This window comes from Lampris incognitus, chromosome 6, assembly GCF_029633865.1.
Source record: "Lampris incognitus isolate fLamInc1 chromosome 6, fLamInc1.hap2, whole genome shotgun sequence".
In the NCBI taxonomy this organism is placed as follows: domain Eukaryota; kingdom Metazoa; phylum Chordata; class Actinopteri; order Lampriformes; family Lampridae; genus Lampris; species Lampris incognitus.
Genome location: NC_079216.1, coordinates 20,198,699 through 20,224,164, shown reverse-complemented (window position 1 = coordinate 20,224,164; position 25,466 = coordinate 20,198,699). Strand labels below are relative to the sequence as shown.

The window sequence follows — 25,466 nt, the reverse complement described above, 5'->3', positions numbered from 1 at the left end:
CAATGGCCATGTGTACTATTCACAGATGTACTATTCACCAGATGAGTACTGTTCACCAGATGTGTACTGTTCACCAGATGAGTGATGAAACGTTTCTCCCAATAAACGTTTTGTCCAGATAAACTGATTCAGCTTTCTGTGATTTCCTTACCTGGATTATTGAGCATGCATCAAGACATAATCTGGCGGTACTACTTTCTTATCCAGCAGATCAGTAAAAATTAGTAAAAATCCACAGACACATCAGTGTCTTCTGGCAACAGTAAGGTAAAGTTGCATGTCATTGGCATTGGAATGATAGGAAAACCCTTGTACCAAGATAAGATGATAGGTGAGATGAGGTGGTATAGAGAGTGAAAAGGAGTGGGCCAAGCACTGAACCTTGAGGCACACCTTTGTAACCTGTCGAGGGGCAGACACCTGACTCATCCATGATACATGGTTTGACCTCCTTGTCACGTCTGATTGGAACCATTTGAGTGCTGTGCCGACCAATGCAGAGGCTTGACAATGTCAACAATAGAATCTAGGGATTCAGTATATCAAATGAGTCAGATAGGTTTGGGAGGATGACTGCTGATGACTCGACAGCAGTTTTGGCTGTGTGGAGTGCTTCAGTCACTGCAAGAAGAGCAGTTTTAGTTGAGGGACCAATCTTAAGCTGAGGCAGATTTGGATCAAGTATGTTGTTCTAAGAGAGAAAAGAAAGTTTAATGCATGCTGGTTAGTCGAGTTTAAGCAGCCTTTTCAGTGAATGTGACATGTGTGCAATGATCTCAGTCATTAATTTTTTATAGTCTGTTGCAAATTGCATGCAAAAAGCTCTGACCCTCCAAGGTGCAGAGATTTTTTGGCCCAATGGATCATAAAGATACATTGAGTCAACACTGACCAGAAGCCACTGTTACTCTCTAGCAAGCCAAGCTAGTAAAGTAAAAGAAATGAAATATCTTTTTAAAAATTATATTATCATTTTTGTTATATCAGAATGCCTATTCACTATCAATAAACCTCTCTTCCTATTAATGAATGAGATTTATTTCTTTTTGCCAATTTTGCACCCACATTTTTGCTGGTCTTAACCAATTCTATTTAAAGAGAGATTTAATCAGCTCTTTAATTCATGGAAAATGCCAGGGTATGGCTGGAAAAACTACATGCTATCACACTCCTCTACTGGAGAAGATACTGGAAAGTTAAATCAACATGGGTAATTTATTATCTGAAGCGCAGCAAACAACTGGGAGAATACCGTTGCCTGGTCCAGGAGATGTGACTTGGAGATGAGGAAGAGTTACAAAAATACTTTGCCGTCAGTTGGACCCTGCAGTTTCGTTTTCCTGTTTATATCCTTCACAGTATAGTATGTCATATATTACTGGGTGCCCAGATATGGCAAGGAATCACTCCTGTTTTCTCTAACATACAGTTAATGAGTTTACGATATATAGACATTTACACTATGATGGCCACCAGGGAATATCGTTCCAACACTCAGACTGTTAGTTAGGACTGAGAGCAACAAGATCGGCTGATAGCTTTAGACCAAAGGAAAATCAGGGGAAATTTTTTTCAGCAAGGAGTTGACCCAAGCTAGTTTAAGATTGAATGGAAAGATGGCAGATAAGAGTCCTGAATTGAAAGTGTGGGTGAGACAGAGGATGATGGTGGGGATGATGGACTGGAGGAGGTGAGAGGGAATGGGCAATGACTAGGGGAATGACCATTGATGACTGTCATTCTCTGAAGTAGAGGCAAAAGTCATTTGGAGTGAGGGTGGGGGGTTGAAGAGATTAAGAGAAGGTGGAGAACAGATTGCAGAGGCTGGATAGATTAGATACCTTGTGCTGGTATTAGGATGTTTTGAGCAAAGTTGTATGTGTAGAAAAGGTGGATAGTGACTGATTCTGTATCAGAACGTTGTTGTCTATGGATTTGCACCGTTTTCTCTGAGCTAACCAAAGCTTGGTCCTATCCTCCTTTAGAGCATCATTGAGCCATGGGCAGGGAGATGCACCCTGACCTGGTTTAGTAGTGAGCAGGCAAGAACTATCAAGTGTTGAAGACAGGGTGGAGCATAGGGCAGCAGTTACAAAGTTAGTTATTGACAGCAACAAATTCTGTAAGACTTTACAACAGGGGTACATTAATTAACATGAGCTAATGCAGGAATAAGCATCAAGTAACAGTTGATTAACTGTTAACTAACCCTATTAACATTAGTTAATACAGTAATAAGCATTAACTAACCCTAACCCTATACAATAATAAACATTAGGTAACTTAACAAATTTCTCTTGTTAACACTTAGGCGGCTGTTGTCCTTCTGTCTTTGATTGGCTGGTATACTGTTTGTGCGTCGTCCTGGCTTTGACAACTCCCAGTTAGCATAACCACACTTAACCAAGGCCTGTTTAATGTGGGATTTCTCCCCTTCGCCGGCCACTGTGTCGGTGGGGACGTTGTCAACTCGGTGGTACAGCGTCCTGATGACTCCTAGTTTGTGCTGCCGTGGATGATGGGAGTCAAACCTTAAGTACTGATCAGTATGTGTTGGTTTACGGTAAACATCAACAATCAAGTGTCCCCCATCACCAGTTGCAGTTTCACAGTCTAAGAAGGCTAACCTGTCATTGTTCACATCCGCCCTGGTGAACTTGATGTGGTTGTCCACAGAGTTAATGTAGTCAATGAAATGTGGTCTGTCCTGAGATTTGACTTTAACCCAGGTGTCGTTCACAAATCTGAACCAATGGCTGGGTGGTGTCCCTGGATAGGACATTAGAGCCCTCTTTTCCCCTTCCTCCATATACAAGTTGGCCACTACAGGTGAGACTGGGGAACCCATAGCACACCCATGCTTCTGCCTATAGTACTGCCCCCTGTATGTGATGTACGTGGACTGAAGACACAGCTTCAGAAGCAGACACACCTGGTCAGTGTTAAGGGTGGTCCTATTGCTAAAGGTGGGGTCGTTTTGTAATTTCATATGGACCACCTCCACTGCTTCATCAACAGGAACACGTGAAGAGAGACTTCACATCATCAGACACCATTGTTTCATCCTCCTCCATAATGATGTTCCTCACCTTATCCACAACATCCAGAGTGTTCTGACTGTGATGTTCATTACTGCCTGTATTGTTTATAAGTGTGGTGATACCTGCCGTCAGTTGAGACTAAAGATGTCACTTAGAGGAGTGATGAAGAAACGTGAAAGAAAGAAAAGTGGTGAGAACTCGCGTTTGTGGCGGCCTCACCCAGTGTCGAGTATGTAGTGTCTTTTTCCACATCTGTGTCTAAGTTTGTGTCTTCGTGTGGAGTTTTTTTTTTAATTTTGTTCCTCAATTTTATTTTATTTTTCGTTTAATGGCTAGGAGAGCTGGCGTTGGATCAGTTGAGAGAGCTGTACGACCCTTTCCGGGGCTGTACTTGAGAGGAAACACTGAGGCGGTCTGGCAGCGGCCTCACCTGGCATTGACTGTGCAGTGTTTTGTCTGTGTCGTTGTGTGGATCGCAGGGGAGGTGTGTCGAGCGTGTCTGGCTGAGAGAGCTGGCGTTGGATCGTCTGGAGGAGCCTGGTCTGCTTCATCCAGTGGGCCCGAGGACCGTGGCCCCTGCCTGGACCTGCGCTCAGGGAGGAGGCACTGAGAGCGGTCTGGCAGGATGCGGAGGCAGGGCAGGCTGGGCTAGCTGCTGGCCCATGCAGACCAGCAGTTCCGACAGTCATCCTGGCTGGAGTTTGTTCTCTGGACAGAGGAATTTTTTTATATGTGTCTCTGTTGTCTTTTTCTTTGTGTCACAGTAGAGTAGGAAGTAAGATTCTGTTTGAACTTGTCCTTGACGACAGGATGGACAGAGACTGACCTGCCTGGGCAGCTTGGTTTGCCCACATCTATCTGCCACAATAACCAATGTGTCCACTCACTTTATACATCATTAAGGATTTTCTCGGTTTTCTGTCAGTTACAGAAGGCATAGAAGATATATTAGATGTTCTGCTGGCGTGTATAGTCTGTTTACAATCAAACAGACTTCTAGTCTGCTTTGTGATTTTGACATTTGTTTACAATATGTGATTTAATTTGCTTATTGTTTTAAGATAATTTGGTAAGACAATGTTGATTGCTTATGGGGATGGCTCAGGAGTTAGAGCGGGTCGTCTAGTAATCGGAAGGTCACTGGTTCGATCCATGGCTCCTGCAGAGAGCGTGTCAAAGTGTCCTTGAGCAAGACACTGAACCCTTAACTGCTCCTGATGAGCAGGTTGGTGCCTTGCATGGCAGCCTCCACCATCAGTGAGTGAATGTGTGTGTGTGAATGGATGAAGGTGAGCCATACACTGTAAAGCACTTCGAGTGGTCAGCAGACTAGAAAAGTGCTATATAAATACATAGTTACACATGCATAGTTGTAAATACATAAGTACACATGCATAGTTATAAATACATAGGTACACATGCATAGTTATAAATACATAGGTACACATGCATAGTTATAAATACGTAGTTACACATGCTTAGTTATAAATACATAGTTACACATGCGTAGTTATAAATACATAGTTACACATGCTTAGTGATAAATACATAGTTATAAATACATAGTTACACATGCATAGTTATACATAGTTACACATGCTTAGTTATAAATGCATAGTGATAAATACATAGTTACACATGCTTAGTTATAAATAGTTATAAATACATAGTTACACATGCTTAGTTATAAATGCAGTTATGAATCCATAGTTACATATGCTTAGTTATAAATACATAGTTGTAAATACATAGTTACACATGCATAGTTATAAATACATAGTTACACATGTTTAGTTATAAATACACAGTTATAAATGCATAGTTACACATGCTTAGTTATAAATACATAGTTATAAATGCAGTTACACAAGCTTAGTTATAAATACATAGTTACACATGCTTAGTTATAAATACATAGTTATAAATGCATAGTTACACAAGCTTAGTTATAAATACATAGTTATAAATACATAATTATTGCTTTTTGTCCTGTGTGTGGGCAAAGCTTCAGAATCAAGTGGCAAAGTTGACTATGGTATTTGTTTGACTTGACACAGCAGAGCTGTGTAATGGTAAAAGTGGGCTTCACTGGATTGGACTTCTTATACGATTTGCATCACTGCATCTCTTTCAAAACGTAACACCAGTCTGTGTATGTGTGTGTGTGTGTGTGTGTGTGTGTGTGTGTGTGTGTGTTTGCAGCTATCTAGACAGCCTAGATCGGATTGGTGCACCAGACTACCAGCCAACAGAGCAAGACATTCTCAGAACCCGAGTGAAGACTACAGGCATTGTTGAGACACACTTTACCTTCAAAAACCTCCATTTCAGGTCAGTAGAGACAAACACACACACACACAGACACAGACACACACACACACATTTTTGCTTACAAATTGCAGGAAAGTCATGAGGAGTGGGTCAGTTAAAGTAGAGATCATATTATCCTTTATGAATTGCAGTTTTTTTCCATCCCCCCTTTTTTTTATCGTCCCCCATTCAACTAATGTCATTCCAGGGTAGAATTTAATGCTTTTTACCTAAATCACTTTAGGAATTTCACTTTTCAAAAATTCAGATTTGAGGATAACCGCACATTAAAACTCTCATCAGCCACTGATTTGGCGATGAGTCTTGATGTGGAGTTATCCACAAATCTGAGTTTTTGAAAAGTAAAATTTCTATATTAACCTGTTAAATTGATTTTAAACTCACGTTATTACTAACAGCCATACTCACAGCTGTTTTGTTTTCAAACTTATCAAGGTGATGGAATGAACGAAATATGTTCCTGAAAAAAAGAGCATTAGGTAACAGAGAAAGCATGTGCAGGCTGCAGGTGTCCGGGTGGCATGGCGATCTATTCCTATGCTTACCAACACGGGGATCGTCGGCTCAAATCCCTGTGTTACCTCCGGCTTGGTCGGGCGTCCCTACAGACAATTGGCCGTGTCTGTGGGTGGGAAGCCGGATGTGGGTATGTGTCCTGGTCACTGCAGTAGCGCCTCCTCTGGTCGGTTGGGGCGCCTGTTCGGGGGGGGGGGGACTGGGGGGGATAGCATGATCCTCCCATGTGCTACGTCCCCCCGGTGAAACTCCTCACTGTCAGGTGAAAAGAAGCAGCTGGCGACTCCACATGTATCGGAGGAGGCATGTGGTAGTCTGCAGCCCTCCCTGGATCAGCAAAGGGGGTGGAGCAGAGACCAGGATGGCTCGGGAGAGTGGGGTAGTTGGCCAAGTACAACTAGGGAGAAAAAAAAGGGGGGGGGGATACAAAAAAAAGGAGGCTGCCATCCAGCTGTCGTGTCAGTCTGTCTATTCACTCAGCTGACATTTATGCAGTTATTTGTTTATCCTGTCTGTCTGTCTGTTTAGTAGAGTCCTCTGGATCAGTGTTTCTCAAACCAGTCCTCAAGGACCCCCTATCTTGCAGATTTTCATTGTAACCCTGCATGGGTTGCCCTGTTTGTACTTACTCAACCAGTCATCTCACAGCATTTAATTATGCAAGGTGTGCAAACTCTGACGTTCATTGCTGATTGGTTGAATAACTACAAACCGGTACCTATTCAGGGTTGCAAAGAAAATCTGCAGGATAGGGGGTCCTTGAGGAGTGGTTGAGAAACACTGCTCTGGATGGTTTGAAAAAAAAAGTGAAACGGTACCTCAGTGTCTAATTAATAGAATTAACCGCTTTTACCAAGTGTCTTTTATTTATGATTTTCTTTTTAATTATCTCTAATTCAATTACAGCAAGGAGCTATGGGAATGACGGGAAAGTGAGCAAGGATGGCGGATGAAGGAAATTAGAGAGTGACAGGAGGTGTCTTGTCACGTCTCCTGTAATTATCTTACCCCGTCCCCATTCTATGTCCTACTCTATGATGAGCATGTGCACAAATATGCACACACACACACACACACACACTTCCAGGGATGGGCAACATGATCCAGAAACAGCCAGTGTGGGCGCAGGTCTATTTTCCAACCAAGCAGTTACACACCTGAGTCTACAAATCAAGGTCCTTAGCAAAGACTATTGGTTGACTAATAGACTCGGGTGTGTAACTACTTGGTTGGAACAAAGACCTGCACCCACACCGGCCCTTTCTGGATCATGTTGCCCATCCCTGCATGTTGGTGAATAACTTTGTGCAGTTTTGCTTTTAGATTTACATTGGTGGTTTAACACACCGGGTGTGTTAACTTAGCTGAAAAAACAAAATATTGTTTATGTTACTCATGTCAACTTGTTTCACACAGAATTGGTCTCATTTCACATATGATTCAATTCAAAAGTAGTGTTTTGTTGCAGGTGGTGGAATTGTCTTGCATCCACAGTACTGCAATACCACAATAAATGAGTTTTCATGTCCATGTTTGTGGTTGTGTGTGTTGACCTGCATTTGTGTCCATGTGTTTTGTCTGCGTCTGCCCATGCACTTCAGGCTGTTTGATGTTGGTGGCCAGCGGTCGGAGAGGAAGAAGTGGATTCACTGTTTTGAAGATGTGACAGCCATCATCTTCTGTGTGGCCCTTAGTGGATACGACCAGGTGCTGCACGAGGATGAGACTACAGTAAGGATGGAAGTTTATTCTCTCTCGCTCTCTCCCCATCTCAACATGATAACAACCCTCCTGAGAGGTCGTTTGCCATGGCCAATGCAATGTGTCAGTCTGAAATAAATAAAAATAATGGATACACACACGTTCCAATATCAGTGGAGACTGGTACAGAATCTATATCTGATCCACCTATATTCATACATATACTTTCATACAGACAAACGTGTAACTATCTCCTCGTACACTTACACACGGCCATGTGAAAACAATATGGACATTCTCAGTGGTGCAGAGGATAATTACAATAGCGTTCCAATACTGAGGTTTTTATTTCAAATCTGTCACAGGCAGATAGTTCAAATTTGTAGCTGGCAGTATTCCTGGGTGAGGGACCCTCAGGGGTAATCTGTTTCACCATTGCAACTAGTGGATTTGGGGAAGAGAGAGTGAGCCTCTGCATGTGTAACATTCCCCCCGGAGAAACCAACAGCTGGCAAGTGAAAAGAAGTGGTTGGTTGGCTTCATGTTTATCAGGTCTTCATGCTCCCCAAAAACCATTGAAATCTTGCAGTGGTGGAACCCAGAAGAAAAAGGAATTGGATATGCGTAAATAGGGATGAAAAAGGGGAGGAAATTTTTGAAGAGAATTTCCTACACTTACATTATTTGCAAGACTCAGTGTTTTCGATTTTTGCCGATTTTTACCGAAAAATACCCAGATTTTTAAACGGATTTTCACCCAGATTTTATGTTTCCACAGATCCAAACGTTGCTCCTGTTCATGTGAGGTTATGTAACAGTGTCCTCTTGTGGCAAAATTCGGCATGCTGGATGGCTTTGAAAAATAAAAACCGAAAACATTGAGCCTTGATTATATGTAAAAAGAAAATCCCCTTCCACTCTGACACAGTTCTTGTAGCTATCATCTAGACCAGGGTGCTCAAGTGGTGTATTGGACTGCTATGCAAGCATCCCAACACTGAGGTTGACAGTTCAAACCTGGATTTTTCCTCCAGCTCAGCTGGATGTCTTAGTGAGCACTGCTTGCTGTGCTCCTGGGGGAGCTGGAAGGGTTGATACATATCACCATTACATTTAGTGAATACAATTGGTGGGAACCTGTTCAGCTGTGGTTTGATCTGGGCAAATAGTGTGAGCCTCCACGGAATAAGTTCCCTAGAGGAAACCAGAAGAAGGAGTCGGCTGGCTCCATGTGTATTAGAAGATGCACGTCTACACCCTCCTCAAACTTCATATGGGTTGCGCAATGGTTGAACTTTAAGAAAATAGGGAATTGGACATGGCAAACTGTAAGGAAAAGAGAAGAAAAAAAAAAATAAAATCTAGACTCACACAGAGTCCATATAATACAGGGGCCCTGCATGTATGGAGTAACAGATTCACACACACCTGAAAGAATAAAGATAAGTTTACCTGTATCTATACCTTGCTTACAAACATACATACCTTCTCTTTCTGTGCCTTTCTCTGCGTTCCTCTCTCTCGCTCTCTGACTTTACCTAATCTCCTGAAGAGTCAGCAGTGTTCACTTTCATTTGGCTGTACTGTTTCCCTCTGTGAAATTCCCTGTTTCTCCACCCTCTTTAAGTGAACACCCATTTTCTTGTAAATATCATGTTAAAAAATTCAAATACTTAAGCTGCTTACAGGTCAAAAGCATGTTCTGAGTCTGTTGTGAACTTTATCCACCCAAACACACATCCTTTTCATCTAACTCGGCTGTTTCCACACAGGTGGAGGCGGCCTAAACAAAAATGCGTAGTGGAAGTGTTTCAAAGTGAATATCTTATTTTCATATTAAAATGTTAATTCAATGTTGAAAATTAATTTTGACAAAGATCACGTGTTGTCTGCTGATGGCTGGACTGAACTGAGTACAGTGATGCAGTATTGAGGGTCTGTATTGTGTCTGGGAATATCATGTAGAATAACTTGATGGGACCACTAGCAGAGAATTTATTTACCAAGTAAACCAAGACTCAAAAGAATATAACAACAGTTTAAGCTGTACCACAATGAATAAGCTGAACAAAAATGCATAGCTCTTTTGTTCAATTCTGACAATATAACGTACACAAATTTGTATTAATTATAATAATACTAGAATATGTATAACTCCTACTTTTCGTAAGACAAGTCACCAGAATGAAACACTACAGAAATCACTGTAAATACATGTCAGCTCTAAATAGATCGATGTGCATGATGTTTGCTAACGTTTTTGCCTGTGCAACATAAGAAGTAATTTCCCTTATTCTAGTTTGTTCCAAGATTCATGGAAGACAGTAGCAATGAACCAAGATGTGCTTATTTATGGGTGGTTTGTTGCAGACTTATACATCACAAATGTTGTTTGTGATGTAAAGATCTTGTTTTATACACTTTGTCAACAGCTTTGTTGACTTAGTGTATAAATATATATATATATATATATACACACACACACACACACACACACACACACACACACACACATATAGGGATAGTCCCTCCAGCGAGTTCTGGGTCTAGCCCGGGGTCTGAAGATCCCGGGGTAGACCCAGAACTCGCTGGAGGGCATTGCTGGGGAGAGGGACGCCTGGAGTGCCCTACTTAGCTTGCTGCCACCGCGACCCGACCACGGAAAAGCGGCTGAAGATGAGATGAGATATAGGGATATCTACATGAGCTATACAGTAGTGGTGTCGAAGTCATATGAAACAAATGTAGCAGGTGAAAGTAGAAATTAGAATAGTGGTTTTAAACCTTTTGTGGATGAACAACTATCTCACATCCAGACCTTAAAAAGTCCACACATATGGTTGTGATAATATCTTTAATATCAGTCATAATAGCCACCTTTGAGTCTCCAGAAGTTTTTGAGATTTTTCAGCAAGAGTTAGGGTTTTCACAGTTATTCGGCAGAAAAATTTGAGTGTTAGAGACTGTATTTTCTGCATTCTGGTGGGGTTTTAAGCATAAAATAACAACATGCTAACACCAGTGTAAGTATACATAAACCAAAAATAATGAAGGGTTGGCAAGTGTGGTGTGAGTTTACATGTATAGGCTACACAAGATACCATGGGGGGATAAACCCACTGGGGGGTCCTAGAGGAAAAATATACTATTGCCCCTACTAAGCTGACCGATTGTTCATTCTCTGTACATTGCACATGTACGAAGAGTGGTTATGGGCCCCTTAAAGCCCCTATAATTTTAATTTAAATATGGTTTAAATAGTGCATATTCCCCCCAAAAATTGAACATAATCAAATGACCACTGACCAATTGACACAGGCCAGACCTGAGGCCTTTAGGACCCTTATGGTCTAGGGCTTAAGCCTTTTTCTGGTCATTCATATAGCCTTGAATATGTCATTGTGATAACATAATGTAACTAGTGATGGCCAATTATAGTATTTCATAAATCATAAAAAACATCCCACTAACTACCATAGCCTATTTGTGTGTTAATTTCTCTGTTAACTGGATAAAGGAGGCATAGGCGCAAAACAAGTTATGGTTTAAATCCAGTGGATTTGAGATGACATCTCATCAGTTTTCAGTGGTGCTTAATGGTGGTGTACCTACTTCTGTATTGCCAAGACTTGGTAAGGTAACTTGGCACTAAACGCCACTCTTCACATGTGCAGAAGTTGTGTTCGGACTACATATATCACCATGTCTGATGTAGTACATATAAAGTTCATCAGGGATATTCGGTCAGACAGAATTCATTTGGGTTGATGAAAATCTGCATGTGAACATAACCGACTACCAGTTTAATAAGTTCCATTATGTCTTTCAGAATTTGGAGCATAAAGCTTATCCCTTCCATAGACCATTTCCTACCACAACATGCCGTGTTTGTTGGTACTACTTGTCGACAGCATGATGCAAATGATGATGCAAAAAGTGTAACAGTCATGCTGATGGAGAAAAGTGTTGGACCCGGCTGTTTATATGGCAAGTTAATGAATCGTCAAAAGGTGCACTCGACCTTTCTCCACTGGATCGAGTTTCCAATGGGGCAGAGCTCAGATGGATTACCGTCTATAATATGTCGCCAAAAAATTGTAAAACAACTAACATCTGTGCCTTAAAAAACTAATTTCCTTATTTTATTAAATGAGGTTACTTTCTCTCTATTCATATAATTGTCTACATACGATACTATATGTTTGTGTTTCATTTCTGCTCTTATCGAATAGGTGTGCCATTCTTTTCCTTTCTCAGCCTACCTCTCTATCAAATTGGGTGGTGAAACTTGGAAGTGAGATTTGGTAAAACTGTGATGAGGGTGCTCACATTTTACGTGCGAAACAGGGGTATGTCCTTGCATTGAGTTTCCATAGAAACAATACGAAAACACAGGAAGTGGGCTTTTATAGGACACATGGCCTGACTGTCTGCTGTGAAGTCGATGTCTTATGAGCAGCGCTTCGTAACACCAGTGACACGGCGCTTCCTGATGTGAACTAGCTGCTGTGCTCACCAAGACCAACTTTCTTTTTATGTTACACAATACAATTTCGGTTACACTTTCTATGAAGCTTTCATCTAAAAAAAAACCCATAAGCATCTATAACGCCCTATAAGAATCTATTGCGTCTACAATGCCCATACTTTCCTATAATGTGTATTACAATGACTAACGGGTATGGCTAAAGAATGTGAAATAGCACTGAAGTGTCACTATGAATCTCTTCAACTCAAAACTTCAACGAAACAAGTTGGCTATGATGCATTATGACATTTGACAGATAAACAAGCTAATGATGACATTTATAATGCATAAATCCGTTTTAAATTGACAATGTGTCATAAAGGTGGTTATGAGGTGTTGTGAGGGTGTATACATGGTTATAATGAATCTTACAATGACTTATAGCTACACTTATAGGGCGTTATAGATGCTTATAGGGCGTTATAGATGCAAGCTTCATTGAAAGTGTTACCACAATTTCTAAGCATACTACTGTAACGACCACGAATGAGTAGACACGCTAGCCTGTTGACTAACGGGTCGAACCTTTTAGTTGACTGGTTAGCACAGTCATCCATGGTGCGGGCGACCCGGGTTCGCGTCCTGGCTGTTGCAGTTCCTGGTGGCCCCCCAAAATTCGCTAAATTGGTGTCACAAGTGGGATGTTGAAACCGTGAGGCCATTGGAAGCACGTGCGCCCAGAGGCGTGAGGGAGCTGATATGCTGAAGCGCAGGGACGCGCTTCCCGAAGGGGCGGGGGGGTGTAGTGGGGTGTAGTGTAACAACCATGAATGAGTGAGTAGACATGCTAGCCCTTGGCTAACGGGTCAGACCCTTTAGTTGACTGATTAGCGCAGTCGTCCGCACCACGGGCGACCCAGGTTCTTAGAAGTGGGATCTAACACCAATGTAGCGAATTCGGGGGGCCGCCGGGAACCGCCACAGCCGGGACGCGAACCCGGATCACCCGCGCCACGGGCGACTGCGCTAACCCGTCAACTAAAAAGTCAGACCCGTTAGCCAAGGGCTATCATGTCTACTCATTCATGGTCGTTATACAACAGTGTTTTCACAGAAGGTACTTAAATTTGCTACCTTATTTGTCTCTCTAACTAAAACTTCTTGCCGCCGGGAGGGTTTTCTGCTTGAGCGGCTGCTACTAGATGCGGTGAAGTGACGAAGATTAAAGCAAAATGAGTTACTCACAATGCAAAATGGCTGCCACGAAAAAACACAGATGGTGACATTTACATTACTTGAGGTAAAACAGATATTTTGCTGACGACTGCCGTTAATTAGAGTTAAAATGGCCGTGAGCGCCGCTCTGCTCAGGTTAATGGAGAATATGATGGAGGAGACGTGTCCATGACCTCGTTTCCAGAAGGAAATCAACAAAACTAAATGAAAATTCACCTTCGCTTCTCACGTGGATCCTCAGGAAGTGATGGTCAGGCAGGAACATGTTTTTAAATCAACACAGTAAGCTAGGGTTTTAATTTCTTGGGGGGAAAAATCACAACAAAAACTTGACAAAGGAGCGATAACAAAATTAAAATTTACCTTTGTTTACAAAAATTGCAATGCCATTAAATTTGATCGTTTTTTTTGTTTACAAAGGTGAGTTGCGGTTTCTTTGGTGTGTTTCTGTCTTGAAGAAGGGGTCACAAACAGACACCAGACTAACAAACACACATGCCCATGTGCGCACACAGGCATGAGGAGGGAGGGCATGCGGGCGCACACCCCACATGTGCTAATTGTACCACCTCATCTTTTCTCCTGTTGAAATCAGCTTCCCCATCCCCACGTACGCACTTACTGTAAAAACACAGCGTATATACCTCACATGCATTGTCTGTGCCGGGTTTGTGCTGCCTCTGCTTGCATACTTGTTAACCCAAGCACACTCACATGGACACACACAGACACGCACACTCATACATCCTGTTGCTAATCTTTTCTGTGACGGTCACTCTTCTGGGTGTAAACCGGTTTGAATCCTGTCTGCCTGCGCTAAACACTCTCTTTTCAGCACTGGGTGGCGCGCGCACGCGCGCGTATGACAGAGAGAGAGAGAGAGACTGTGTGTATGTGTGTGGAAGTGATGATGTGTGTGCGCGCGTGCGTGTGTGTGAGAGAGCGAGAGTGTGTGTGTGTGTGTAAGTGATGCTGTATGTGCGCGCGTGTGCATGTGTGTGTGTGTGTGAGAGAGAGTGTGTGTGTATGTGTGGAAATGGTGTGTGTGTGTGTGTGTGTGTGTGTGTGTGTGTGTGTGTGTGTGTGTGTGTGTGCATTAAAGCCCTCGTTGTGTTATGGGAATAACGGTGCATTCCTAGGCTTGCAAGCCAGACAAATGTCTTGAGTTGATGTCACTCTGAAGATGCGTCGGCGCACCCAGTTTGCCAGATTTGTATGACTTGCAAGGCTAGTGCCTGCCAGCGCACACATGTACACAGTGCATGACGTAGTATGTGTCGACGTATGTGTGTGAGCGGGAAAATGGGGTGGGACTCTTGCGTTTCCGTTCCTCCTCTAAATTCCTCCCTCCAGCATCTCTGGCTCCTCCCACTCCTCCTGTCACTCTCGCCATCGACTGTCCTCTCTAACAAATCAGCAGTCAGATCTTCTACAGAAGCTCCACCCACAGACAGGTATGAAACCCCTTCATAGACTAAAACACTCAGTGTACTCACATCCTGTGGGCAAGAGTTGAAAGCAGTGCCTAGCTTTGTGAACTGGTGGCTAGGGGAACGCTAAATGTGTATCGCAGAAAGGTGAATCAGATCATCTGGGCACGACGTGTACTTCTTCAGTCTAGACTGACTGCAGGATCCCCACCCTTATAAACAATACAGGGGCATACCGACTGAAACCAACGACCGGTTTAATATGCACATTGCCATGACCATTAACTAGAGTTACAATGGCCACGTGTACTATTCACAGAGGGTTGGGGAATAGCCCTTGTTTTTTTTCCCCACCCGCATTCTGGGAACTCTGCCTCTGATTGGCTAGTACTCGTTCCCTCCGTTGGTTAGGTTGGTTAAGGTTAGGGTTAGGGTGGGGTTAGCCAATCAGAGATAGAGTAGGGGCGGGTCTTCCCGGAATCCAGGTGGGGAAAATGATAACGCGGGAATAGCGTGTTTGCAGTCACGTGATCCTGATGATGTCACGTATCGGGAAGGAACCCAAAAGCAGACGGGACAACCAGGTAAGGGAAGAATCCAGTCTTTATTGAAGTGACCGATCTCGGGGGTAGAGCAGGAGGTGGCTCTGTGGCAGGTAGGCAGGCAGGCAGAAGTCCATAAATGGCGACGTTCCAGCGAAGACTGGACCATAGTGGAGGCCTTTTAAGGGTGAGGGCGATTGCCGGGGTGAAGGGGGGGTCAGCAGGTGTCAGCTGGTGTAGCAGGTGTCAGCTGGCATAGCAGGTGTCAAGGGCGATCGCTTTGATGTCAAGGGCGAGAGGCTGTGACAGATGACCCGCGAGATTCAGATGGAGGGCAGGAAGTGAAAGGCAGAATGGACGAGATGGGTACGAACTCCAACAAAGCAAAGAAAAACAAGTTTAGCGTAACAAAGTAAGGAAACAGTTAAGCTACATAAACATAGCCACATAAAATTACATTACTTCTGACGAAGTGGTCACTGCACACACGCGCATTATCCAACTCCGCTCCTCCCGACCGCAGACGACGGCTCGCCAGCCATTTTCTTCCGGCGTTTTCGGTCAATTTCTTGAATTTCCACCCCTTACGAACAACACCTTTTGGTACTCGATAAACACTCCTCGTAGTTTCTCGGTTTAATCGATGTGAGCAACCGGCATTTTGAGAGTTTGTGATAGTGCTTCCGATTGTAAACTACTAATAAGACACATTAGCCCCTAGCTAACGGGTCTGACCCTTTAGTCGAGCGGTTGGTGATGTCGCCTTGTGGTGCAGTACACCCCGTATCGAATCCCGCACCGGGCAAGAAAATAACCGGTTACACTATGTAGAAAATCACCTCCTGCCCTCCACCTACAAGTTAGCGCGTCATATGCAAACAAGCGATAGTTGTAATCACAGCATTGTAAGATGGTGACAGATATACTCTTAGCCCCCCCCCCCCCCGGTTCAGGGATGGTCGTTCCCTCGTCACATAGACGGCCTCTTTGACGCCCCGTTCGAACCATCGTTGGGGGGGGGGCTAAGAGTACATTTGTCACCATCTTACAATGCTGTGATTGCAAACATTCCCAAATCCTCTGTGAATAGTGCACATGGCCATTGTAACTCTAGTTAATGGTCGCACCCATATTTACATATGAAACCGATCGTTGGTTTCGGTGGTTATGTCACTGTATCGTTTGTAAGGGTGGGGATACCTACAGTGAGCTGAGATTGAAGACGTCACTTAGATGAAACGTTTCTGTCAGTAAATGTTGTGTCCAGATGAACTGATTCACCTTTCTGGGATTTCCTTACCTGGATTACTGAGCATGCATCAAAACACTAAAGTGTATTTATTTTCTCTCTTAAGTCATCATAAACTCAGTTTGCTTACATGTCAAAATATGATTACTATTGTCTCTGTCTATCTATCTATCTTTAGTTTTGTCTTCCTAACTTTTGATTTCTACTAAATGTCTTTTTAACGCCCGCCTCTGTCCCCCTGCTACTGTTTATTCCTAAATGTATATGGTCAGTTAATTGGAATAAATTTTCATCTGCATGTGAGCTTGTTCTCTTGTTCTTTGGATCCTGGGTGTGAGGTTCTTTTGCTTGAAGAGTTGTAGCTGCAGTTGTATGTCAGTAAATCTAATAAACCTGCTCTCTCCATCACCTCTCCTGGTCAAAGTAACAAACTAATTGGGCATCCGGGTAGCGTGGTGGTCTATTCCGTTGCCTACCAACACGGGGATCGTTGGACCGAAGCCCCGTGTTACCTCCGGTTTGGCCAGACGTTCCTACAGACACAATTGGCCGTGTCTGTGGGTGGGAAGCCGGATGTGGGTATGTGTCCTGGTCGCTGCGCTAGTGCCTCCTCTGATCAGTCGGGGCGTCTTCGGGGGGAGGGGCTGGGGAAATAGCGTGATCCTCCTGCACGCTACGTCCCCCCGGTGAAACTCCTCACTGTCAGGTGAAAAGAAGCGGCTGGCGACTCCACATGTATCGGAGGAGGCATGTGGTAGTATGAAAGCCCTCCCCGGATCGGCAGAGGGGGTTGGAGCAGCGACCGGGACGGCTCGGGAAGAGTGGGTAATTGACCAAAAATTTAATCCGGGAGAAAAAGGGGGGAAAATCCCCCCCCCCAAAAAAAGTAACCAACTAATTGATACATTTTAAAGGAGAGACTGCTTTCAAGTCATTTTCATAGGAAAGAAAAAGGGGGAACCCCCCCAAAAAAGTAACAAACTAATTGATACATTTTAAACGAGATACTGCTTTCAACTCATTTTCAAAGGAAAGATTTGAGATCTTGAATTCAAGTCTTTCAGTTTTTCTTCACAAGGCTCTTGTTCAACACAGAGACATTAATTAATAACTTGTATTAGCAAAAAAAACCGTGCTTGTTTCAAGTTTGGTATGCATGAGATCCAAATATGCATGATTTTTAAACAAGAACAAGAACATCAGATGTCTTTGTTGCCATGCTGTCAAGCCACTTCAGAGTAGCTGAAGTTGAGTAGCATGAAGGATTTCTGTTCACTGTAAAGCAACCCTGGTGAAGGAAATATATCACGTTTCAAAATGTCAGTGTGTCCTTTCAGTCTTCAATATTTATTGATTCACAAATTTGAACTAATAAGGTCACTATAGCAACCATCAGTTTTAGCAATGTAGCTTAATTAACACTGTCTACATGTGCAGTAATTCAGTATAGTATTTATCGTTTACCTCAGCTAGCTTTTTATTACTTATATTAACAATGCTATTACAGTAGCTAGAAACTTACAGCTAGGAAGCTGAAATTGCATAACTTATCTGACCAATTAGCAACATGCTAAGGCCGTGTTCACACAGAATCAGGCAATGTGGTGCCTAGCTGCAGCGGTGTGGGTGTGTCATTACATGGCCCATTGCAATCAATGATTGCCGCGATGTGCCATCGCAGCAGTCATGGTCCACGTGGGCTTCTTCAGTCTGATCGCTGGCTTACGTGATTGGCCACTGCTGTGAGAAGTCGGGTGGCGTTGCTGTCGGTACTTGATCTACTCGCCCTACTTGAGGTGCTGCGACTACAGATGACATCACTACTTCACGCATTATGATTGGGTAGGGGGTAGTTCAGTTTAGGAACAGCGGGAAACAGTAGATTGACGTTAGACGCAGCTCGGGCCTTCGGCCCTCGTGCACATTCACTCGTCCAGGACCCCAGGGGGGGGGGGGATCCTGAGCCTGCAGCCTCGCTCCTTAGATGCAGCTTGGGCCTTCGGCCCTCGCACCTTTACTAACCAACTCTATGTCAACGTGGATTGTAAAAAATCACACAACTAAATAACTATAAAGCTAGCAACATAATCTGTGACATCATATGTAGTCAAAGGACCCCGAGTCGATATTGTACCTGAGCAGAAATGGAACCCACACCGGTAAAAGTTGAATGTGGTTAAGCTTTCTTGTCGGACAACGCTCTTTTTTTGTTTGCTGAACCCCCCGCAGGATGCACCACTGCAGCGTAAACTCCCTACCCTCATTCAACGTGGGTGGGAGGACTTGCGTTTTAGACCTATTGCCTGATTCTGTCTCAATGCAGCCTAGCAAGTTTGACCTCCACCCTCACAGACTTACTAAGACAGACCCGAACTCTTGCACTTTACCAATACACATTGTCAAGAGTCCTGAGTGCTTCTTGTGTAACCATTCATTTTTAGGGAGGAACTGCTCCTCTGTCTTAGTTTGATTTTCTTCCAGTACTTCTTCTGGGTTTTGTGTCTGTTCATCTTGACTTATGGTCTTGTGCCATGGTCTGCATCCATCTGCTTGCATATGTTTTTCCTGCGTGTGTGTGTGCGTGTGTGCGTGCGTGTGTGCGTGCGTGCGTGCGTGCGTGCGTGCGTGCGTGTGTGTGTGTGTGTGCGTACCAACAATAAATGTAGGCCATTTAAGTATGTCAATATGCATGTCAACATGCATAATTGTTCTTCTGTCAGTGTTGTGTGCGTGTGTATGCATGTCCAATTACTCTTTGCACTTGTTTTTAAATATGCTTATTTTAGATGTTTGTAAATTTAAGTTTGTATCTGTGTGTACTTTTGTATGTGATTTACACATGCTTTAGTGATTATTTGCATGTTTGAGCGCACATTATTTTGTGTAGACTTGATTTGTGTTGGTTAAACTTGTGTGCCACTGTTTGTGTGCGAGAGAGAGAGCGCCTCTGACATGTGTTTCTGTTCCCTCTGCAGAACCGCATGCATGAGTCTCTGAAGCTGTTTGATTCCATATGTAACAACAAGTGGTTTAACGACACCTCCATCATCCTCTTCCTCAACAAGAAGGACTTATTTGAGATGAAGATCAGCAAGTCGCCACTGACCATCTGCTTCCCTGAGTACAACGGTGTGCATACATATCTTCAACTGCATCTACCATGCATTCATACAACATAGAGGGACACGCTCAAAGTCTTTGGAAATAAAATCATGACTCTATATTTAAAATAAGTAACCTGGTATTTGCAAATGTGTACTGAGATTTTTGAATTTGTACCCAGATTTGCAAATGTGTACCTTGATTTGTAAATTTGCGATTTGGGAATATGTATCCAAATTTGAAAATGTGTCGTCAGTAGTTTCCATTATTCTACATGTTCTCAAATCAGCTCCCAGCTATTTGTAAATTTTGTCCGCCCTTCGGCACTTACAGATTAGCACTGACATTTGCAGATATGGTGTTATGAAGCCTACCCACCACCAGGCAAAGGCATAATGCTACTCTTGTGCCATGCTGCTATGGCTTGGCCCAAATATGGGTGCTAATGTATTTAAGAAGGGAATGGCAAGCGAGCAAAGAGTAAGCAATATTTTTAGTAAAGGTTGAGTAAACTAGCTATGGGCAATTTAAAAAGATGGCTAAACATTAGCTTTTCTATCAAACATGACCACCATCGGCCTCTAGCTGCAACACTGAGGTAAAGGTAGAAAGAGAGAGGATATAGGATATTTACTTAAGCTGGCAGAGGAAGCTCCACTGCACAGCAAAAGGTACTGTGGAGTTGGTACCAGATTAGATGTATGAGGAGGAGTCGTTGATGTGAAGAGACATCTTGCGATGTGAAGGGATATGTCACCAGTGATATAACTGGGTGTTTTAGGTCTTTCCTTGGTTGATCTAGCCCTGACCTGTGTCCCTGCAGCACTAGTCCATGGTCTCTCTTAATTCATAACCATCTGGAGGCTCTATCAGCAGCCTCCATTGTGTCCTCGATGGCTCTTGTTTTGTTACTCCTTTAATGCCCAGGAGAGTGTGCGCTTTACATAGTGATCGGCCAAGCAAAGCCTCTGCACCCCACTTCAGTGGGCTATTACCATGCTCTCCATCCCTGTCTCTGGCACTGATACACCAACTCCTGGTATTTAGCTGTCTTCTTCTCATTTGCTTCTTCTATCCGGTCTTCCCGGAGCACATTCAGTTCTAACATGATCAACTGTTTCATGGTTTCTGATGTAGGACTATGTCAGGCCTCAGTGATGTTGCTACAATGGTATCAAGGAACTTGAGCTACTTGTTAGGTTGACTTTCAGCTGCCAGTCTGATGCCCATGAGAGTAGGCTTGCTGCTGTTCTGGCCTGCAGCTGGGGCTGCTCCCCAGCTTTAACAAAAGGTTCCTGGCTGGGCGGAGGCACATACTATAGTTGATGGCCTCGGAGAGGAACTCTGCTACTGTCTTTAGCACCTGGTCGGGGCGCCAGCAGTAGCGGGCTTCCTCTAGGGCTCTTGGGCAGCTGCTGAGGCAGCTCCAGGGTTCCTCTACTTGGGCAAAAGGAACAAGATGGTGGATCACTCTTAACCCACATGAAGAAGTCCCTAGACTCGGTAGCATGTCATGTACAGATTGGATCAAGACATTGGGTCCCTGGTAGTCCGCTTCCATTTTTCAGGCCATGTGAAAATAATTAATAAAAATGTTAATTAAAAATCATTTAATATTAAAAACGGAAATTTCAAACTCCAAAAGTTGTGCATGTTGTAGCAGAAGACCCTGAACATACACTACCGTTCAAAAGTTTGGGATCACCTAAACAATTTCGTGTTTTCCATGAAAAGTCACACTTATTCACCACCATATGTTGTGAAATGAATAGAAAATAGAGTCAAGACATTGACAAGGTTAGAAATAATGATTTGTATTTGAAATAAGATTTTTTTTACATCAAACTTTGCTTTCGTCAAAGAATCCTCCATTTGCAGCAATTACAGCATTGCAGACCTTTGGCATTCTAGCTGTTAATTTGTTGAGGTAATCTGGAGAAATTGCACCCTACGCTTCCAGAAGCAGCTCCCACAAGTTGGATTGGTTGGATGGGCACTTCTTTGAGCAGATTGAGTTTCTGGAGCATCACATTTGTGGGGTCAATTAAACGCTCAAAATGGCCAGAAAAAGAGAACTTTCATCTGAAACTCGACAGTCTATTCTTGTTCTTAGAAATGAAGGCTATTCCATGCGAGAAATTGCTAAGAAATTGAAGATTTCCTACACCGGTGTGTACTACTCCCTTCAGAGGACAGCACAAACAGGCTCTAACAGGTACTATTTAATGAAGATGCCAGTTGGGGACCTGTGAGGCGTCTGTTTCTCAAACTAGAGACTCTAATGTACTTATCTTCTTGCTCAGTTGTGCAACGCGGCCTCCCACTTCTTTTTCTACTCTGGTTAGAGCCTGTTTGTGCTGTCCTCTGAAGGGAGTAGTACACACCGGTGTAGGAAATCTTCAATTTCTTAGCAATTTCTCGCATGGAATAGCCTTCATTTCTAAGAACAAGAATAGACTGTCGAGTTTCAGATGAAAGTTCTCTTTTTCTGGCCATTTTGAGCGTTTAATTGACCCCACAAATGTGATGCTCCAGAAACTCAATCTGCTCAAAGAAGTGCCCATCCAACCAATCCAACTTGTGGGAGCTGCTTCTGGAAGCGTGGGGTGCAATTTCTCCAGATTACCTCAACAAATTAACAGCTAGAATGCCAAAGGTCTGCAATGCTGTAATTGCTGCAAATGGAGGATTCTTTGACGAAAGCAAAGTTTGATGTAAAAAAAATCTTATTTCAAATACAAATCATTATTTCTAACCTTGTCAATGTCTTGACTCTATTTTCTATTCATTTCACAACATATGGTGGTGAATAAGTGTGACTTTTCATGGAAAACACAAAATTGTTTGGGTGATCCCAAACTTTTGAACGGTAGTGTATGTGCGTTGGTTTTTATATTCTTAGGTTATATGGTTTGGGTGTTGTTGAGAATAATATCTGATTGTTAGGAGTCATTAAAAATTATAGAATTATTCTAGTGACTGCCTGGTTTGGACTTGCAAAAAACAGAGCGGAAAAAGTAGCTGTCTGGTTTCTGGTACCGACTCCACGATATCGCTCTCCCTTAGAGAGTTGATAGTTAATATGTAGTAGCCCATATCTTTCTATCTTTACCTCAGATTTACAACTAGAAACCCATTAGCATGTTTGATAGAAAAACCAGTGACTAGCCATCATCTCATATTGCCCACAGCTGGTTTACTCTACATTTATGTAGAGTAAATCATCCAGGTCATGGTTATCCAAAGGAATTGAATCAAGTGCAACTGGACTTGGTATATACACTCACCGGCCACTTTATTAGGCACACCTGTCCAACTGCTCGTTAACGCAAATTTCTAATCAGCCAATCACATGGCAGCAACTCAATGCATTTAGGCATGTAGACATGGTCAAGACGATCTGCTGCAGTTCAAACCGAGCATCAGAATGGGGAAGAAAGGTGATTTAAGTGACTTTGAACGTGGCATGGTTGTTGGTGCCAGACGGGCTGGTCTGAGTATTTCAGAAACTGCTGATCTACTGGGATTTTCACACACAACCATCTCTAGGGTTTACAGAGAAAGGTCCGAAAAAGAGAAAATATCCAGTGAACGGCAGTTCTGTGGGCGAAAATGCCTTGTTGATGCCAGAGGTCAGAGGAGAATGGCCAGAATGGTTCGAGCTGATAGAAAGGCAACAGTAACTCAAATAACCACTCATTACAACCGAGGTATGCAGAAGAGCATCTCTGAACGCACAACACGTCGAACCTTGAGGCAGATGGGCTACAGCAGCAGAAGACCACACCGGGTGCCACTCCTGTCAGCTAAGAACAGGAAACTGAGGCTACAATTCGCACAGGCTCACCAAAATTGGACAATAGAAGATTGGAAAAACGTTGCCTGGTCTGATGAGTCTCGATTTCTGCTGCGACATTCGGATGGTAAGGTCAGAATTTGACGTCAACAACATGAAAGCATGGATCCATCCTGCCTTGTATCAACGGTTCAGGCTGGTGGTGGTGGTGTAATGGTGTGGGGGATATTTTCTTGGCACACTTTGGGCCCCTTAGTACCAACTGAGCATCGTGTCAACGCCACAGCCTACCTGAGTATTGTTGCTGACCATGTCCATCCCTTTATGACCACAGTGTTCCCATCTTCTGATGGCTACTTCCAGCGGGATAACGCGCCATGTCATAAAGCTCGAATCATCTCAGACTGGTTTCTTGAACATGACAATGAGTTCACTGTACTCAAATGGCCTCCACAGTCACCAGATCTCAATCCACTAGAGCACCTTTGGGATGTGGTGGACCGGGAGATTCGCATCATGGATGTGCAGCCGACAAATCTGCAGTAACTGCGTCATGCTATCATGTCAATATGGACCAAACTCTCTGAGGAATGTTTCCAGTACCTTGTTGAATCTATGCCACGAAGGATTAAGGCAGTTCTGAAGGCAAAACGGGGTCCAACCCGGTACTAGCAAGGTGTACCTAATAAAGTGGCCAGTGAGTATATATATACCAATATATATTGGTATATACCAAGTCCAGTTGCACTTGATTCAATTCCTTTGGATACTCTACATTTACTTAGATGAAATATAATTTACCCATGGCTTGCCCCTAGTGGTGGGTAGGCTTCACAGCACCATATTTGCAAATCCAAGTTCAAGTCTCCAAAGGGTGGATAAGATTCACCAATAGTTGGATGCTAGTTTGAGGATGTCCAGGGACACAGAAGCTGAGTTACTTATAGCACGTTTTAAAATCTGAATACACATTCCCACATCTAAAAACACATTTTCAAATCTGGATAAACGCCCACTAATATCCTCAGTATACATTTTAAATCATAGTACTCGTGAAACTCTGGGTTGGCGTTAACAAATCTCAGTAGGCATTTAAAAATGTCAGGTTAGACATGTTCAATAATAAGGTCTTGATTTTATTTCTATAAAAGTCCTGTACCCCATCATCAGTTCTGTAACAGTGTCACTGCTGAAGTCCATCCCACACATACTACATGAGCTCTGCAGCATCCGCCAAGGTAGAGGTCCCCCATTTTGCACCCATTTTGTATCAGCGTTATAATGACAGCCATGGCAAGAAGTTTCCTATCACGGAACAGAAAAGAAACCATCAATTTTAAAAACATAATTTTCTGAAAAGATGGCACCGCTGAAGACATACAGAGCAGATTAATAACTAATATAATAATAATAAACTTTATCTATATCGCCCTTTTCTTAACAAGGTTACAACGTGCTTTAAATAAATCAAATCAATAAATCAGAGATGTATTTACGAGCGAGACCGTTAAAGGCCGTAAAATTGAGCAATAAAATTTTTACATGAATTTGAAATATAACAGGGGTCCAGTGTAGGGAGGCAACCACAGGGGTGATGTGGTCATGCCCCTTTCTCGGTAATGAGTAAAGCAGCGGCGTTTTGTACCAGCTGCAGGCAGTTGCGGGAGCCCTGGCTAATACCCGAGTGAAGTGCGTCGCAATAACCAAGCCGAGAATAGATAAAAGCAGGAACAACTTTTTGTAGATCAGAAATTGATAAAAATGATGTAATTTTAGAGATCGTCTTGAGCTGGAAGAAAGATGACAACACTTTTGACTTGATTATTGAAACAGCTTAGCATCGAATATAAACGCTACAGTCCTAGCAGCCCACTTAATACTATTTGACAGACTACCAAGATTTGTACCAAAAGGGCTGATGGGATTAGGGGGACCGAACAGAATGACCTCAGACTTACCATCATTACATTTAAGAAAATCTTGGGATGTCCCAGATTTAATATCAGATTAAGAGAAGAGCAAAACTGAAAGAAAAGGGAACGGAAAAAATATGA

The 25,466-nt window shown here is 43.1% G+C and overlaps 1 protein-coding gene across 3 annotated transcripts in view; it reads left to right on the top strand.

Moving 5' to 3' along the window:
- Nucleotides 1-25,466, top strand: part of LOC130114797 (guanine nucleotide-binding protein G(o) subunit alpha) — a 206,161-nt gene that overhangs the window by 172,592 nt on the left and 8,103 nt on the right. For all 3 annotated transcript variants that reach the window (XM_056282720.1, XM_056282721.1, XM_056282722.1), the window contains 3 exons: nt 5,244-5,372; nt 7,490-7,619; nt 19,490-19,643. In XM_056282720.1, the coding sequence (XP_056138695.1) occupies nt 5,244-5,372; nt 7,490-7,619; nt 19,490-19,643 (413 nt within the window). The remainder of the gene's footprint in view (nt 1-5,243; nt 5,373-7,489; nt 7,620-19,489; nt 19,644-25,466) is intronic.